Source organism: Siniperca chuatsi, linkage group LG16, assembly GCF_020085105.1.
Source record: "Siniperca chuatsi isolate FFG_IHB_CAS linkage group LG16, ASM2008510v1, whole genome shotgun sequence".
In the NCBI taxonomy this organism is placed as follows: Eukaryota; Metazoa; Chordata; class Actinopteri; order Centrarchiformes; family Sinipercidae; genus Siniperca; species Siniperca chuatsi.
Window position 1 is genome coordinate 17,636,719 of NC_058057.1, and position 19,518 is coordinate 17,656,236.

Here is a 19,518-nt window from a genome sequence, read left to right on the forward strand (position 1 = left end):
CGTTCACAAAGCTGGATTGCACAACCAAAGTAAGTTTCAAGAGTCTGCTAATACATTTTCATATCATACGAAAATGATTTGAACACAATTTAAAAGTTTAAATTTCTAAGCAGCAGTTTGTAAAATGATTAGTTGTAATATAAAGTATATGTTCCTTGTAATAAATGGACTAAAACATACAAAACCACCCACTGGTACTGTACGATCCTTTTAAGGTCAAGATTTATCATCCATTTTTTGCCTCTTCATCACTGGCTGTACTGTATCTGCGGTGCAGTTTTGATGACTGGCTGGTTATTTCGTGTTTACGGCTCTACACACTCTGAGCCCACAGACAAGGCATCCTCTCTCCTCCGTTCACCACTACTAATTGAAAGTCAACCCTGTAGCTTATGATTAGTCTGTGTCCTGGCCTTTAAGTCTCTGTTGATCCCAACAGCCCTGAGCGCTCGGATTAAATATCCCCTCATACTTCATCGCCGCCCCTTTAATTGAGACTTTTCCCACCTTGCATGCCTCTCTGAACATCAAAGACATCAGGGACGGCATGACTTATCAAAGCTAGACTGAACCTCTTTCTCTCTGCTCTCAGAAACTTCCTTTGCTCTCCATCGCCATATCATTCAGCCTTCCTCCTGACACATTTTCCATGTCACCTCTTCATCGATCTTTTAAGGATATTCTTCTAATTTTCTTCACTTTCATAATCTTGCATTCCTCCTCTTTTCTTAAATCTTTTTTGTTCATCTCTCCCTCTCATCGTGCTCTTTTGGAGGCATGGAGATGAACCTCTGACCATTGCGTAATGTAGGAGTCTAATTGAACTCCTCATTGTGTCCATAAACACTTGGGGGTCGCACGATGCGGACAGAGATCAGGAAGCAACATCATAAACACACAGGGACGACGACAGCATTGTGGACAATCACACACATTTTCCAACATGTGATTCATAGTAAACTTGTAGTATGCATAGACTAGGATGTGTGTGAATGTTTTGTTTCTTACTGTAGGTAAATATACATTCCTATTCAAGGAAACAGCAAACAATTCAACCTACCTACACGAACACAAACAGTGCATCCCACCAGAATATACAGAACATAACACACACAAACACACAAATGCACAGACAGACACTCATGATTTGTTTGCCTGAGGTGCTTCGTGGGAACTGTCCTAAATTGAAGAGCAGAGCTCTCCTCCTCGTCTCCAGCAGTCTGCCGCCACAGACCAGGCCTAAACACAACCAGATGTGCCACCATCTGACGACACACACTAACACACACTCCTAATACACACTCTTAATATCCCTCTGGACCGTTAACATAAGACCACAAGATACATAAATGCTTCTATGGAATACAAATTTGTGCAGAGTATGCATGTCTGCACACACTCTTTGAAGCCAACCAGCGGACCCTGAAATAGCTCAGATCTATAATATACTTCCCTTGTAGAAATATATACAAGCTATGCTAAATCATATAATCATCATATCCAAATGCCGCATGTGAGAGTTTTGGCTCCAATACAAGATGAAAAATATCCCTTTCCAGAGTATCAACATACAAATTATATAGAAAGATTTTTACTTTTTTGAGTTGTGGCTGCTAATGACTACACAGTGAAACAAAAAAAGGTTGAGTTGTATAAGCACGCATTGATCATCATTTTAATGATGAAGTCATAAATCTGCAGTTTTTGCTGTTTTGCTGATTTGTCGAGACTGGACTGATCACAGTGAGTCATCAGGTAAGCACTAAACACGACAGATGACTAGGGACGGAGAAAAAAAGCTTAACATGTTGTTGTAATTGTGCCCTCTGTGCTTCAGTCAGCATGTAGCAACCCATAAAATGCTTTAAAGGCTTACTCAACACATAGCACAGTTAGGATTTAGTGGAACTGAGAGGAACATGAGGATAGATAGCCAATTATCTGAGGGAGAGGAAGAGATTTACAACTAGACCTGTCTCTTCTTCAAACACTGTGCTGGGTTATGATTCTTGGCTGCTCAGACTAGAAATGTATTAGCTGTAAGTGTGTGTGTGTGTGGGTGTGTGTGTTTCACAGCAGATAGTGAAAGAGAGGATTTGTGGTTTTTCTGGGTCCTAGCAACCATGACTAACCTTCAGCAATACAAAAGAACTCTGGTTACTATTTTGGCCCACACACACACACACACACAACAAATACACACACATATAGATGTTATTCCTTGGATGTCTCGATGTAAAGGCGGTGTGATGGTCAGTGGTGACTAAATATTTGACTAAATATGTGAATATACACACACAAACAGTCACACACAAGACACAACTGTATGTTTATCTCAACTACTTCTAATAAGAATATATAAAGGAATTTAATGAATTGTTCTGGATATTTGAGCATGGAAACATCTGCTCTTGAGCTTTAGATCACATCAGACGATCTTCGTCAGCAGATGAAGTTTGCCCAGATGTAGTGTGATTGTCTAGATTTCCATTTTTTCAGAGCATTTAAAAGACTTCCTGTGCTATTTCCAAGGTCAAAAATGCACTTTCAATCTCAACTTTTAAGCCAACATGGACAAGAAGTCTTTAAAAGTGCTCAGAGCATCTAAAATACCACGAGAAATGGGCAAACTTCATCTGCTGAGGAAAACTGTGTGATATGATTGAAAGCTCCAGAACAGCTACTAATGGATCTTGCAGCGAGATTATTTTGCAAACTGCTATTTCCAAAATTGAGAATGAACTTTCAGTCTCAATGGAAATGGTAAATGGTCTGTACATAGCGCCTTTCTAGTCTTCCGATGCTAATTGCTCATCAGTCCAAAGAAACTAACTAATCATTCACACACACTCAAACACAGAAGGCACAGCCCTTGAGAGGAATTTGGGATTCAGTGTCTTGCCTAAGGGGAAGCTGGGATTGAACCACCGATCTTCTGATTGGTGGTTAATTTGAAACAAATTGACTAAGGTGTCAAATTTAGGACTATTTTTGGGTTAAATCACAGTCCCCATGTACACACCAGATTAAACCTGAGTACTGTAGCTAAACTGTATTCATGCATATTAACTAACTAACTAACTGGGTTTAATTTAATATTTCAACTTCCCAAATTATGATCTTTTTTGTTGTTATTCGGTGTTTAAGAGCAAAAAGTGATTATGTGCGGGACACAGGCGACACTATACAGGTGTGTGTGTTGGATAGGACCTGGAGTAGCAAGTCAGGAGCTCTTCCAGTAAAAAATAAGGGATAATAAATGGTTTTAATGGACAACTGCAGTATGAGTACCAGACTTATGAGAGAGATGTTATCAGAGGCAGGAGGCTGCAGGCAGGGTTGTGATTTGGACTTGGAGGTGGAGCTTTGCTTTCAGCAGGCTTTGACCCAATTTAACCCCTAGCTGAACCACACAGTGAATACCATAAGGTTGTTATACTGTTTTTATGATAAATGCTGTACTGGCTACAGAGTACAAGTCAACAATAGGTTGTCCGTATTTTAGATTAGGGGATTATCTCAGATCAGTTCATCACAAAACAGTTTTGTTTCCTGTAACTGTGACTGTAACATTAATCAGTTGGTTACAAGATGTCATCACGCTGGTTTGTTTATGGATCCCAGATTATGCAGAGTGGTGCTCTGGGCTGTTATAAAACGGGTTTGTCTCAACAACAGCTGCTGTATTTAGGGAGTCTGTGATGCTGACTGTGACTTGCTTTTTTATACATGGTCAGACAGTTGCTCTGTGGTATTGGGTGTGATTTCAGTAGGGTATGGAGGGAATGTAAAGTGTTTTACAGGAAGTGCTGGAATGCAGCACATTATCATGGGACATAACCATGCAATAATTATTTTAGGGAATGGATGAGTGAGGAGCAGGAGTGGAATAAAAGCTGAAACACACAGACTGAGGGACCAGTCCAGTTTTTTTTTTGATGAAGCACTGCTATTATCCCCCTCCAGAAAAAAGATGATTATATATTTGGATGGTCCTTAAAATTCCCCTGGAGTTGTCCTCCTGCCCTCCTGTTGCACTTAAAACTGACATTCCAACCGCCAAAATAATGCTACTAGCCTCAATAAACTTTACTGACTTCATGCAGCGTGTTCACCTGATTTTTGTTAACTTATCTCTTATAACAGAAGTTTGCCTGTTTCTCATATTCTGTCCTGTGTATGTGTGTGTATGTGTGTGTGCGTCTGAACCAGCTGTTTGGACAAGTTTTAACAAGCAGAAGAGGAGTGTGCATGTGGGCAGAGAGACAGACAGTGGTGGACAAAGTACTCACCACCTTTACTTAAGTAAAAGTGCCAATACAGCAATGTACAAATACTCTATTACAAGTAAAAGTCCTGCATTCAAAATCCTACTTAAGTAAAAGAAAAGAATCATTATCAAAAAAATGTAATTAAAGTATCAAAAGTAAAAGTACTCACTATGCAGAAAAAGACTGCTGTGACTGATAGTTATTACAATATATATGATAAGATATTTAATACTGATGTAACAATGTATAGAAAAGAAGAAAAAACTAAGTTCGGTTTCACAAATTTGTATTAATTTTCACTTCTAATTCTTATCTTTGCTTTTTTTGTGAAATATTGGATCATTTTCCCTCTTTGGGCTTTGAACAGTTATTGAAATTAAACCATCTGGAGAAAAAAGGGGGCAGGATGGTGTCCATCTTTACCTTGGATACGAAGCACTCTGCGATGGCCACAGGGTCACTATTGCACTTCTCAAGATCATGAAGAAGGTCCCTGAAACAAACACAGTGCTCAAAGAAATCAGTTTTTGATGTGAAAATGTCCACCCATAATTTCCTATGTCCTATTTCCTTTATCACACATGCATACACTCTTTCTCTTCTTCCCTAAACTACTCTCCCACGATTCATTGTTCCAAACAGTGAATTTCAGGAGCAAGAGTCACCTTGGGTACAGAAATTAGGTCTTAGTGCACTTGGCTCTGAACAAATGAGAAACTTCCATGAATTCAAACAGGCAACTCCCACATGTAGCTGTGTGTGTGTGTGTGTGTGTGTGTGTGTGTGTGTGTGTGTAGAGCACACTGGGGAGGAAAAATAATGGCCACTGTTGGAGTTATTGTTTCATGGCTGAAGCATGAGGTCACTGTGACCACTTTAAACTGCCTTTATGCTTCCTTTTACTGGCCAGTTTGTCTGCGCGTGACAGCTGAGAAATGAATAGGTGAGAGACAGAGTGCGCATGTTCGTGTCTGCAGACCACCATGGCTGATGCTCAACTAGCCATTTTGTCTGAATACACAACACACACACATAATTTAGAGCTGTGCCGGAGGAGACAAATATGCAGACGGGGACTTATTACACACACTCACAAAGACACACACACACACCTGACTGCCACAGCAACGCCCTTCCCAGAAATCAACAGGTGGCTCAGCCCAGTTTCACTGTTAGCAGGACATTGTTTGTTGAGCCTGAGAGAGTCAGTTTATTTATGTGTAGCCAGAATTATTTTTAGACCTTTTGGGGCAAGCTAAAGTTGAGTCTCCAGTCTTCATTAGCAAACTGAAAGTCAAGATCCATGTTTTTCACTTAGCTGAGATTAAGTCCTTTAAATGAAGAGGCCTAATAATGAAATATTGAAATATTGGCAATGTAAGATCTGTCTGTTGCTATCTTGTTTATTTTTTATTCTTCAAGAAGGTCAAAACTCGAGACTTGATTTTTTTTTCTTTCAAGTCTCAAGTACATTTAAGTCTTTAGGGAGACAAGTCAAATGCCAAAGTCATGTTGTATTGGAGTTATCATACTCACAACATTCAAACTTGTAAATTTTGTTCACATCAACCTCCAAGTCAGAATTACAACTGGGAAAGTTTTTTTTTTCAAGTATCGAACCTAGCGCTTCATAATACGGAGGTGCCTGAAAATCAAGGAAATAGGTACACCTCATGTCAGCCTAAGTCCATGGTTAAAGATGATTAAACCCAATATAAATGTAATGGATATATTGTTTTTATTGTCAATGCACAGTATTTTTAACCAACACTGTAATTGTACAACTATCTTGAGTTGTCCTGTGATGTGAATACATTTAAGTCGTAAACGTGGGAATCTTTCCCATCCCTAACAGTGCCAATAGTCCGAAAAATGTCCTATTGGACCCAAAGCCCATTTGTCCGACAGCCCGTTATCCCGAAAACAAACACCCATTGCTCTGAAAATAAACACTCCCTGCAGTAGTTAGTTCAGTGATTGCTGGCCCTGTCCATGGTGCTGAATCGTCAGGGGTTTTGCCCGGGGGGTGTGCACCAACTGAGGAAAAAACTCAGTGATTTTATTCCGACATCCAAAATTTGTCTGCGACAGTACCAAAAGTCAACATTGACTTATTATTTTAACCCAAACCATGATCTTTTCCTAAATCTAACCAAGTAGTTTTGGTGCCTCAACCTAACTCAACTGCGACCATTAACCACGCGCTAACTGGCAAAAAAGTTTTCTGTCAGAAAGGCCTGAGGGCAAACTTCTCCCATGTGTGTATTTTTAGAGCAATGGGGGTTTGTTTTTGGGATAACGGGCTGTCAGACAAATGGGTTTTCAGTCCAATGGGACATTTTTCGGGCTATTGGGGTTTCAGAATAATGGGCCGTCGGAACAGTGGGCAGTCCCCTCTCTACCATCCATCCGATATGACGTGGACGCGGCATTAAGTCTGACACAAGTCTCAAGTCTACAGCTGTGTATGTTGTACCTGTTAAAGTGGTAGATGTCCTGTATGTTGCCGAACAGAGAGCCTTTATCCTCAGAGCTTAGGGCCAGCCGAGACTGGTTACTGATACACTCCAAGTAGTCCTGCAGAGACAAAGAGAGAAAGCACACACGTTAGAGCTACATGGCTGACATTATGATTGGCACCAGTCTTGGCATACACACACACTTGATTTTGACAGATCACTTACACTGTGACTCCTACAGCTTTCAAAGCCCACAACTTTCTTGGGCCACTTGACTCTACATTGCACCACTTTGGCCAGACAGTCTTGTGACGAAGACTCATATTCTTCCATAATTACGCTCTGTGAGTAATCTGTATGTTAATGTATGAATAGTCAAATTTTTAGAGCTGCATAAGTAACATCACTTTTGTTTAAGATTGTTTGACAAGAAAGCATTAGTAGTATGATTGAAGGCTTTCAGAAAGGTGTTTTTCTACCCAGCAAGCAAATTATTTGAAAAAATGTACTTTCACTCATCATTTGTCAGAGCCTTTGTGCCTACTCTCCATTGTTTGGGTTATATTACCCAGAAATGCCCAGAAGCAATTTTGTACTAAAACGGTGTTGTTATATATGATTTCAGTTTTAATTAGATTTAAAGTGGGAAAAGTACAATTTGGTGTAACTGTCAAAACCAGATGTAATGTATTTAACGACAGTCCATTTGTGTAATGCACTGCCTGATCCCTGTATTGGTGTTTACATAACACAGGTCATGTGGTTTAGAGTAAATGAATCCCAGAGTCAGACCAATGCTGGGAAACGCAGGTTTAACATGGCTCCCTGTTGAAAAACAGGTATAAGTCTATTCAAGAGGATTATACTCTGGCTCTTATCATTGCCTCCATCACTGCCGTTAGTGAGGAGTGCTAATACGAGTCTGGGTGATAAAACATCAGCCTCAGGTCTCAGTCTGCCTTGCCGGAAGAAAGTGAAGGGTGGAGAGAGAAAGACAGATAGACCAGTAGCCAGTAGCAGAGGCAGTGATTGTTTTAGCTGTATGTTTCTCTGCTGTGAACCTACTTCTTCTCTCTGAGAATGCTGATTATGCTTGTTCAGTATTCTGCAGCACAACTGGTAGTCTTTGTAAGATCAGTAAAGAAGTAAAACTAGACTATTACATCTACTGCTGTATGCTGCTAGTAATTTAACAGGAACGCCTTTGTGTCTGTCTCTCTGCTCCTTCCTACAAAGCGTCTTAAGCTCTGACAGTTGCCAACCCAAAGACACAAAATCCCAAAACACAGTTACACAGGGAGAACACTTGGAACACCTGTGCACACACACACAGACACACACACAGACACACACACAAATGATCTCAACCACCATTGCAGCTGTATTTAAACTTTAAACCAGGAGCAGGTATGGACAGGGTTTAAAGAGGAGGAAGTATCCTTGTCAAAGCACAGTAACAGTTTTTAAACCAGATCACAACCTGCAACTGGGCAGGACAGACATTGCAATGCAGAGAAATGCACCAGGCTGCCCTGAACATGCACAAACACACACCCACTGATCGTTTCAGCACACACAACTCTTGTGTGTTTTTTAAGAGACACTCTCCCTGCTCACTCCCTTTAGTCTGTTTGCCTAATTTCCAGTCTGTTACGGTGTTTTTTGTTCCTGGTAATGTTTTATGTATTTAGCCATCATTATCATTATTATTATAATAGCTGAGCCTGAGCAGTCCATTAAATTGTGTTTGGTTAGAAGGGAGGGATGTAAAAAGAAACAAAATGATCTCAGCTAAAACAAAGAATGGAGAGTTCATTCAAATTATGGAGTGAATGACAGCCATCTTGGATTTTTAGGGTTTAAAGGTTATATAAGCGCTTTAGGCCAAGATTTAGTTTTTGAGGATTTGAGTTACACAATAAGACTAACGGGCAGGTTGGTGGTTATGTTGGGGGTCACGTCAAAGGGTCATGTTTATATTTTGTTGACTATTGGAGGTAATGTGTAATGTGATGCTTTATTAGCCACAGGGTCATGGATCTGACCTGGCCTGACCCATTCATTCATCACCCTCAGCCAAAGCCTGACTGAGCTCAACAATGGGCAGTGTTCAGATCCACACACACACGTTTGTTTCACTATCCGCGTGGGTGACAGTCATTGACATGATGCCTTCCCTAGCCCCTTACCCTAACCTTTACCATCACAACTAAATTTCTAACCTTAACCTAACTGTAACTTGTACCCTAAAACCAAGTCTTAATCCTCAAAAAGCAGTCTCTACCTGTGGGGACCTCAATTTTTGTCCCGATGATGACACGAGTCCCCATGGGTTAGTGTGCATTCAGGTTAAAGTCCTCACCGCGATATAGGAACATGAACCACACACACACCTTAAGGTACACTCCCTGCTAAGCATCAGACCTAACATGTACAAACTTGATACTTTCTTGTGTTAACCATTAACCTCCTCAAGTACACACTCTTTTCCTACACACCAAACACATCATTCACTCTGCACCACAGTAGGAAGTCATTCCTCCAGACAAAGCTGAGTGCAAACATCCAAATCTTGTTGCTTTGAATGTTTCTGCAGGCCAAGTGATGTTCCCAGTTCATTTCCAAACTCCTGGTCAACTTCAAATGGCCTGGCGATGCGTTCCAGGTCTCAGAGTGGAAAAAGGGGAAAAGAGAGGAAGAGGAGGAGGGAAAGAAAGATCAGAGCTCTGTCTTTGAGGTTGTTTATGGATAACGGATTGGCCTCATTACACACACTGGTCGAGCCAAGTAGGGGTGATCACGCAGAACTAATAAACACCAAACAACGTTCACACACACAGGAAATGTACAGTGGCCCTGAGAGCTCAACGCACAGCAACTTAAGAAAATACATGCAAATAGAAAAAATTAAAGCAAATGAAGAAAACACGCCTAGCATTTAGGGAAAATCAGCTGCAAAGTGAGAAAACACGACCAAATACAGGAAACAGAAACGCTGCAAGTCACACAGAACACAACAGAAATTAGTTGCAAAATAACAGATGCTTCCAGGAACACTAAATATGGCAGGCGTACTCATCATTTTTATTGTCCCTTGGAAACTTGTGTTCTTTTGTAATTAATTTCCATTGCGTTATGTGCGACTTGTAGAGTTTCTGTATTAGGTTGTGTTTTCTCATTTTGCACTGTAGAACGCATTCATTCTTGCACCAACCAACAAACACCATGATACTTACACATTTACTGTGACTAATCTAAATCCACACATACAGTTCACACACAGGCAGGCAGAGCATGAGTGTGTGTGAACCACAACACCGCTGCTGACTGATGAAACACAGGTGAGCCCAGGGGAGTCTGGGTAAATATTTGTGTTAAGGCTGTCACACCCTCTTCCCTTGCAGGAAGCAGCATGGGCAAAGGGATTATTGAAACAGGGGTTTGCAGGACCAGCTCACATAGGACAGTGCTGATAATAAATGGGTCGATGCTGTGTTTGTGCCGTCCAGCAGCTGCAGTATTTCCCTCGGTATAGGTAAACTGTCATGTTAAAAGCTCTATTCATACAGATACAATCAGTGCAATCCATCCTCTGTGCACCCACTAGAACTGTCATTAAAGGGGTGAAGAAAGGATAAATGCATGTGTCTTTTTCCAAAGTACTGGTGAAGAATTAGCTGTCCTGGAAATGTAAGTGTGGTCTTCCGAGGCTGGGTGGTCTACTTCTCTAATGGCAATAGGTGGTCTGCAGAGTAGAGGCAATAGAGGGATATAAAGAGCTCTGTTCAGTGTTTTCCTAACCTACTTTGGACATTGTTATCTCAGAGCTAAATCCCTCTACCTACCTTCTTCTGTCTCTCTCTTTAACCCTTTTCCTTACCTCCACCTCCTGAAGAGGGGAGGAAAGGAAGGAGGAGCAGGAGAGGATAAGACATCAATCAGGGGTGACAGGCCAAGACCACAAAACCTAAACCTCACTCCCCCTCATCTCTTGGGAATATGACTTTCCTGCTCTCTTTTGACAACAACTACTCCCTGAATTAACCCTTTTAGCCTAGAGTGGGGGATGAAGCACTGTTAAGAGGGAAGATATAGGAAAAGGTGGTCAAAGCGCCAACACATGCATGCTCACAACTTCCACACAAACATTTTTGTCATTTGACACCACAATCAATTCAAATTAAGCCGCAGAATTCGAAACACACATCACATGTGCGCAGCCCATTTTAAGTTTCAGAGAGAATCAAAAAGAGCTGAATAGAGAAACAAAGAGGAGGGAAAGAGAAAGGAGAGTAACCTTTGATTCAAACCACTACACCCAATCCTTAAAAAAGCCACTAAAGCTCTGACTAGAGGCAATGTGTATCCTTGCAGTTCAAAGCCAACCTCACAAAAAGAGTGTATTCATCTGAGTGTGTGCATACAGTATTGTGTGTGCGCTTGAATGACGTTTTGAATGTGTGCCTGTGTGCAGCACAAAGGCACCGGTGTCGCGTAACTTGGCCAAAAACCCCGCCTGCAAGCGCAGGTGAGCTTATTGTATTGGAGCTTCCCAACAGGCAACGAGCTGTGTATGTCACATGTGTGAGGAAAACCACAAAGACCCAAAGGATGTGTGTTATCTGGTGATTTAAAGCCCCGTATTCCTCCTGAAAAGATCAAGGTCAAGCAGGCGCTACACTGAAACACATTTACGATGTCCCGCTGCTGCTCGTCCCTCAACTGGGTCAGAAGGGAAACATTTTAGTTGAGTCTTTTTTTCCCCCACCTGAGATAGAAGGGACCTTTGAAAGGTTCAAACCTATATGCTCCTATTTCTGCTTCTAATCATTGAATTAGAACAGTGGTTCTCAACCTGGGGGTTGCAAGATACATCTTCGGGGTCGAAAGAGATGATTAACAGAAAAAGATATATTTCTGCTACACTTAATTAAATCTATTTTCTCAGACTTTACTGTAATGTTTTCTTTTTTCTCTTTGAATTATACTGAATAATTTTGTCTCTTGCAAGCCTCTTGCAGGACATATGCAACAAGTGACGAAGGGTTGTTTCGTTTTAAGGGGTCACAAGCCAATGAAGTTGGGAACCACTGACTGAAAAAACTTCACACCCAAAATGAGAGATTTTACAGTTTAAAGTCATTGGGGGAAAGAAACTAAGAACATATACTCAGGTACTGTACTTAAGTACAATTTTGAGGTACTTACAGCTGTAGTTACTAGTTACTTTTCAGATTTTATACAAACATCATACGATAAGCTTATGAAATACAATGCATTGTTAAAGATTAAACCAGTGGCTCCCAAGCATTTCAGCTTGTGACCTCTTACAAAAAAAACAGTGTTTAGTCAAGGCCCAAAGACATAAAATTATACAGTATTTCACAAAAAAAAGATTAGACAAAAGTCCAAAAAATGAAAACAGATGTGTATCAGAACTTTGCTTTTTCAACTTTATTCTCCCATTAACCATCTCAGATCTAGCTAGTGACCCTTTCAAGGGGGTCAGACCCCCAGGTTGGGAACCAGTGGACTAAACTACGTAACAGTGTATAAAGTAGTTAAATCTAGCTCCACCTCAAGCAGTTACAACAGTAAAATGCTGCTTACATATTGATGCATCAGTATAGACAATCTAATAATGTCATATATAATAGGTGCCATTTTACTGCAGAACTTTTACTTTTGATACTTTTGATACTTTTCATTTTGCTGATAATACTTTTGTACTTTTACTTTTAATGGAGTACTTTTACTTTACTTGTAATGGAGTATTTTTACATTGTTGTACTGGTACTTTTACTTCTTCCAGCACTGTTTAAAGTAAACAAAATGGATGCTTCAGGAAACAATCAGGATTATTTCTCATTAAATATTTTAAATTCACACATGTCCTTGGTGAAAGCTGAGAAGTCACATTTGGAGCTGATAAAATCTGCAAAAGCACACATTTGTTCCAAGGCCTCACTCTACATTTGATGTCCTGCCAAATGTGCTAATATACCTTTGAAGTCAATATGCAAGATCTTTCTGCTTCTAATTTCTTACACAGGTTGTGTTTTAACATATTATTGTGGTTGAGTGTTCCTTACCTCTACAATGCTACGCAGGTCCTGGACGTAGGTTCTCTCTGTGTCCAGTATCTCCTGCACCACCCGGTCCACATACGTCCTGGGCCCTTGCACCAGACCTGTCCGCTCTCCTCCATCTGGGGTCAGCTCAGGCTCTGAATGTTCTGTCAGAGTCTGTCCACTGCCCTGTCTCCCTTGTCCCCTCTCTGTGTCCATCCCTCCATCATTTCTCTCATCTTCCTCCCGGCATCCCAGCTGCCGGGCCGGGACCAGTTCCAACCGAATTGCCCCGGAGTCCCGGTCTGAGGTCACAGGGTTACAGTGAGGGGTAGGGACAAGGGCGGAGCGGCTGCCCAGCGAGCAGTGACTGTCCCGGGAGGAAGCGGAGGAAGAGGTGGAGCTATAGCTGATCGGCCTTTCGGCGCTGTCGGGAGAGGAGTCCATGCTGAGGGCGGAGCAGTAGCGCAAGGAGGTGTAGCGGAAGGCCGGGTTGCGGAGGCAGCGGGCCGGTATGTCAACGGAGCTCAGGACTGAGCCGGAGTCCGGGACTTCAGGAAGAGGAGGCAATGCATCAGGTAGGTAGTTATAATCGTCTAGAGAGGAAAATGAGAGAAAGGAAGAGATTCTCATTAATCAATTTTATTTCAAATGTCAGTAGTGTTACAATTACAATTCTACTTCTTTTGATTTAGTTCATGCTTGATTTTTAAGGGCCTTTTCAGACCAACAATGGCATAAACACATACACACACTAGCTTCCTCATTTATTTCAGTGAAACAACTGGAGTAAGGCTGCTGAGGGTTCCAGCAAAATACTGAATCTAACAAAAAGTTGTTCATGGCTCAAGTTGTGCTGCAGAGCAATGTCAAGTGCGTTGGCCAAAATGGTGTGCAAATGGGGGAATGCCTTGTAGCAATTACCTTGTAGCATTGGTCTAATTTACTGGTTAATTTGCAAGCATTGAGATGACAGAGACAGTTATTTCTTGTTGCCAAGAGAACCTTCCAAAGTTGCACAATACGGGCTCAAAGTCGCAGTAACCGCTGTATCCTGTCTTGTATAGCTTCAAACTGGACTTCCTGGCTTGTATTTCCTCTTCTGTCTGTACTAACCTGTAGCAACACGCCCACACCAATAAACCCCCTTGCGTTGTTGTGCTGTAGTGCTATTGTGGGTCTCAATGTCCCCTAAACAATGGCTCTGCCTATTGCATTTTTAAATATATGTTTGTCATATCATCATCATGATGCCTGGGTATAATTACTGCAAACTAATAAGACCACGGTCTAGACGATCAGTAATGCTAATACATGCCAACAGAATTGCTGTCCTAGTGTTGCTAAATAAAATGCTGCATATGCAGTACATGTTGTTGCTGTCTGTCAGAGGGATGCTACTTGTTTTGGTCCTTTCACATCTACCTTTGCAAGAAACTATCACAGTTTTAGCTTTGTTAAGACCAGAAGAACAGCGCCCTAGTGAAATCTGGCACAAAATGTAATATGTAATATACTGTAGGGGTTGGTGTCTGATAAGTCAAAGAAAAGTTTTTTTTCAGTCTCAGAGATAGATTTTCACTTCCAAGACAGACAAGCTCTAGGTGCCATAAATCAGAGTAGACAGAACATGGAGTACAAATATAAATACATAAACTAGAATATTAATGAAATATTAAGTGTAATTAGCTAAAGTATTTCAGGCGAAGTGTAAAATTTAGTTTGTTTACAGTAATTATACGACTCTCAAAATGAATTACCTCATGATTTACTGATGCTGGAAAGTCACACGCAGAGCCGTTAAAATTCAAATGATATTCACACATTCAACAGGCCTCCCTCTCTCAAACTAAACTCTAAAAAGACTCACTGTATGTAACTTCTAACACTTACAATATCACTTTCATATTCTTACAGTCTCTATCTGTTTAGCATCCCAATTTCTGACATTCCAGCTGACCACAGTTTGACTGACCACCCGCCATACGAGGACTGCTAGCCCTCCCAGATTTGTCCTCAGATCCAAAAAAAAGTTTCATATACAAGGAGCTGGCAATAGCCACCATAAAAGGGAGAGAAAACACAAGAAACATAAAACTTTGGATTTCAAATTTATTTGTGTGAGTGGTAAATGTATGTGTGTGAGCATTTTTGCAGCAAGACATAGCAAGAGATTTAGTTTAATGACAAGATTAACAGTGTAATGCTGAGAACACTCCACACTGAGGCAATGAATGAAAGCCCTATTTCCATGGAAGAGAGACAAGTTTGTGTGTGTGCAACTACAGGAGTCTATCTGGCATCAAGATAGTGCCCAACTGGCTCACCTTGTGTCTGTGGAGAGATCCGTTAAGATATGATTACCGACTCCCAAGGCCCCACATTCAGGCCAGCTGAAGTGAAACCACACATGCAGCGTATCAGACAGAAGCCTTCCAAGTTTCCCTCAAAGTTTTCCATGGGCTCGCTTCATAGAAAGGTCAGCTTTGACAGGAAGAGCAGGGAGCAAATAAACACAGCGAACAAGCAAAGGAAGGACAACATGAGAGAGCCTCATACCAGCTCAGTGGGAGTTTGACACCAGTCTTTATCATCAAAGCGCAATACACCAGTGACCTGGGCAGCTCCGGTGTTGTGGCAACACTGAGATCCAATGCCCTATAGAACAGGGTCGCTCTCTTGCTGCCAGAAGCACTGGCTCAGCCTAAACCCGTCTCACTTCAAAGCATTGAAGATCACAGACTCACGTTCAAATACATGAAACGTGAAACTAAGAACAAGCACAAAGAATCCCGGTACATACCCACTCTCTCACCTTTCAAATAGGTACCTTGGAGGTCTTTTTGCTACGTTGACACCTCTTTTGAGAGCACTTTAGCAGCAGGCATGCTTGTTAGACTGGTCTGTGATGGAAAGATCACAGGTTTGATTCTGGCAACTACTACTGTACTGATACCAAATTGAGAAACTGAACCTGCATGTTCCTGCTCTAGCTGGGCTACTATAAAAACTGAAACTATGTCCTGGCTATTTACGGAGCATTAAAAGTGCAGGTGTAGTTGTATTTTTGAACTTTGGTCAGGTTGATGCTAAGCTAAGCTTATCACCCAGCCACTAACCTAATCACAGATCTTTCTTCTCCTCTAACTCTCCATGAGACAGCAAATGAGCATTTTTCACAAAATGACAGGTATAATATTCACTCTCCTTTTAGCTCTGTTTTGGTCTCCATCAACTCCTGAGGGAAATATCTTGATCTTTAGCAGATAAATGCTCCACTAGCTAGTTACTAACTTTGTCCGTCTGCTGTTTGATGTTGGGCAGGTAGCATACATTTGGTTTATTAGAGGTATTTTGCTGAAAACAAGGAAACAAGGTTGATGAGAGAGGAGTATGCAGGTGAGCCAAAACAACTAGCTAAACAAGCTAAAAGTGGCTTAAAAGGTCTGTAAAGCTGAGGGAACTGCAAAGTTTGTTGATAATTCCTTGTCGGGTTTGTCACTATGAGTGACACCTTTTACATTACTATGTAATGTATCATGTATCATTATTCGTACAGCTTTAAGTCCAAAAATCACATAAAGCAGTTTAATAGATAAGAGCCATCAAGTCTGTCCCGCTTCACTGAACCATCACACCTATTGTTTGTCAGGAATATAAAATGAAGTAAATTCTTGGTTACATTGTTCCTCAGAAGGAAACTGAAGTGTTTTGAAATCCACCTCTCAAAAACAAGAGTGAAGGGAGAGTCTGATGCGCTGAATCACAGCTTTCTCTAGTTTTAATTTTGCCACTGCCATGCCAAGAAAAGCAGGAAGGAATTGGAGCGTCCAAAAACTGAAGTGGCATGAAACTGTATTTTCCTCAGACAAGTTTGGAACTGATTCACCGTGCGTGTGTGTGTCCATCCAAATGTTTGCACTCCCAAGCCTGACCCACTTTTACAACAATTACAGATCAGAAAGGAGAAGGAATCTGGTGGGTGGAAACAACACACACACATAAACCAACAGCCTTGGCTTTTCGATAAGCAACACACTGCTTTCAAGTTACCATACACAATAAACAAGGGGTTATATTATATTACATACCATGACATTAATAGGTAACTGACCCTTTGACAAATCTATGATATATGATATATAAATACTTCCTTATCACAGTAGGTGATGTATGTAAATATATGCTCTGTGTGTATGTTTCACACAAAATGCATTAAGTTTATCACTCCAAAGATAACAGTAACTGAGCTAATAACCTAATGGTTCGCACACCAGCTATTGCAGCTAGATATAGGTGGGCAGAGTGTGCACACATGCAACCTGCACACACACACACACTCAAATATACAAGGAGAGCAAATACAGAGAAGCCATGTGTTTCCGTTCTGCAGCGAAACCCAAACATCACAGAGAAAGATTGCTCCATCTTGTGTTTGCCCAGCCCCTCCTTCCCACCTTCCAGCTTCATGTTTGGGGCACACCCTGGCCATTTCTTGTACACACACACAAAACCAGCTGCCCCCGCTCCTCAACACACACACACACACACACACACACACACACACACACAGAGCGTAGATGGCCAAGCTTTAGTAACCTCCTGTCCAGATTATGTTCAACCTGATCCTTGTAAATGATCTCTAATTATGGTCCTAAGCATGCAGGTTGGGACTGTTTCTCCTCTGTGTCTGTGTTTGTGTGTGTGTTGTATGTCCGTGCATGCGAGGATTAGGATAGTGTGTGAGGGCTGTGTTTCATGCCAGACTAGAGAGTTAGTGAATCAGCGAGTGCCTGAACAACCTGGCTTCAATCTCTGGCTTTCATTTAACATGAAAAAGACAAAGAGCTGGGGCGCGTTAGTGTTCAGCCAAGTTTAATATGCTGAACATCGGGCCTGTCTGAAAGGCAAACGGCGAGAACCAGGAGGAACCAGACTGAAGGCTGAGCAGACAATGTACACAGAGGGTACAAAACACAAATTACTGAGTCACATGTGGTGTTTTACTCTTTAGGAGAGTGTAGTTGTTATCACAAGTACACACAACTGTTCGGATTCATTTTTAGATTACAAAAAAATACTTAAAAATATTAATAAATGTATGTGTGTTTATTTTGATTATTAGAAAATGGGTGAAATTTTGATTAATAAAAACAATATTACAAGAATCTGGGTAGAAATTTGATTTTGAAAGTACCATCTAAAGTGCAAACACTCAAATACTTTGACAGACTCTGGTACATATTCAGCAGTACATATTTAGCTACATTTCACTCTACACTTTTAATTACCAAAAGCATTTTCAGAGCTGAAGACAACCTCATTTATAGTAAAATTTTGTGATCTTCTTGCAACAAGAAACACAACAGGAACATGAAAACTGAGAGAAAATTGTTAATACTGTAAGTGAAAGATTAGAAAGTCTTGATCTTCAAACCAGTTTTTAACCAAACAATCTCACCACAAGGTCCATTTAGGGACACACAATCTTCCTCAACAGATGAAGTTGCCCAGTGGTCATGGAAACATAGATATTTGAATTTCCATCTGCTGTGATACAATTAAAAGCTCCAGAACAGCCACTAAATGGACCTTATAGTGAGATTATTTTGCCAAATGAGGGAGAATTGGTTTAAACCAATCTGTTTTTTTTATATATCGTACCTTTCTTCACTTACTTCCCCAATAATAAAGGCAAAAGGCACTTGAACTGTCCAATTAATCATTATTTGTAATGCTAATGAAAATGCAAACATAGCTAACAATTAAATAAGAAACACTTATATCAAAATGGATCGAATTGTACATGTATATGACAGTTTGCTACAACTGACACTAACCCCCTGTCCAGCCAGGTTTAATGACTCATGCTACACTTAACCCGACCACTTCAGCTGCACACTTTATGGTCACCTGAAGGGCTCTTTATTCTGGAGTGGTCAGCAAACAGCTGTGAGCACCCTCGTCTCTTTTTGGCCCTGATGGTCATCACAAGTAGCTCTAACAGCTCTGTGAGTGTTTTGTTATGGGCATGTGAACATCCTATGTGGACATTTAAACCCTAAAAAGTTCAACATATTTCAAAGTATTATGTCATATGCATATGTTGGATACAGAGCAGCTGGAAAAAATTCCCTTTGTTTATTTTAAGTTGCGTGGTGTCCCTAATCATTGGGTTTAAAACAAGTGTAATAAACTAACAATGTGTAGTATGCCGGTTCCAGCAACAAAGCCTACACGCGACTACCAGGGAGTATCCCTCAGCAATACAATACAGCCCCAGGAAAATCAAAGTGGGGATTTCGTACTGAAAAGACTAACTTTGGAAAATACCCACTTGGTTTGGCTAGCTCTAAAGGCTAACATTAGATTTGGCTGAACTTTGGAAAGCATTGTTGCACAGAGTGAGGACTGTGTCGTGCAAGAGAGGATGAATGATTACAGTAACCAATAAAGGGGCAAAAGATACGCTGTGGATTAGGCTACGCGGACCGCATAGACCACAGATGCAGTTTTACGTCATGCATGTGGACCCTCGTGGCAACGCGGATGTAGAAAGTATAAATTGGCACTTACTCTTTGGGACTTCATTTAAGCCTTTAATTTAATCACCAAGAACAAAATGTGATTCCAAAAACTGTGCAACGAGTAAGTTGCACCAGTATTTACTACAACTAATTTTCTGACAAAAATCAATTATTTTCAAAGGAACTGCCTACC

General features: G+C 40.9%; 1 protein-coding gene across 5 annotated transcripts in view; it reads right to left on the minus strand.

The window, feature by feature from the left end:
- The window catches only part of LOC122862958 (pleckstrin homology domain-containing family G member 1), a 68,223-nt gene that overhangs the window by 13,858 nt on the left and 34,847 nt on the right, over nt 1-19,518 (minus strand). For all 5 annotated transcript variants that reach the window (XM_044168890.1, XM_044168891.1, XM_044168889.1 and 2 more), the window contains 3 exons: nt 12,823-13,394; nt 6,748-6,848; nt 4,695-4,764 (listed from right to left, as the gene is read on the minus strand). In XM_044168890.1, the coding sequence (XP_044024825.1) occupies nt 4,695-4,764; nt 6,748-6,848; nt 12,823-13,245 (594 nt within the window). In that variant the 5' untranslated portion in view covers nt 13,246-13,394. The remainder of the gene's footprint in view (nt 1-4,694; nt 4,765-6,747; nt 6,849-12,822; nt 13,395-19,518) is intronic.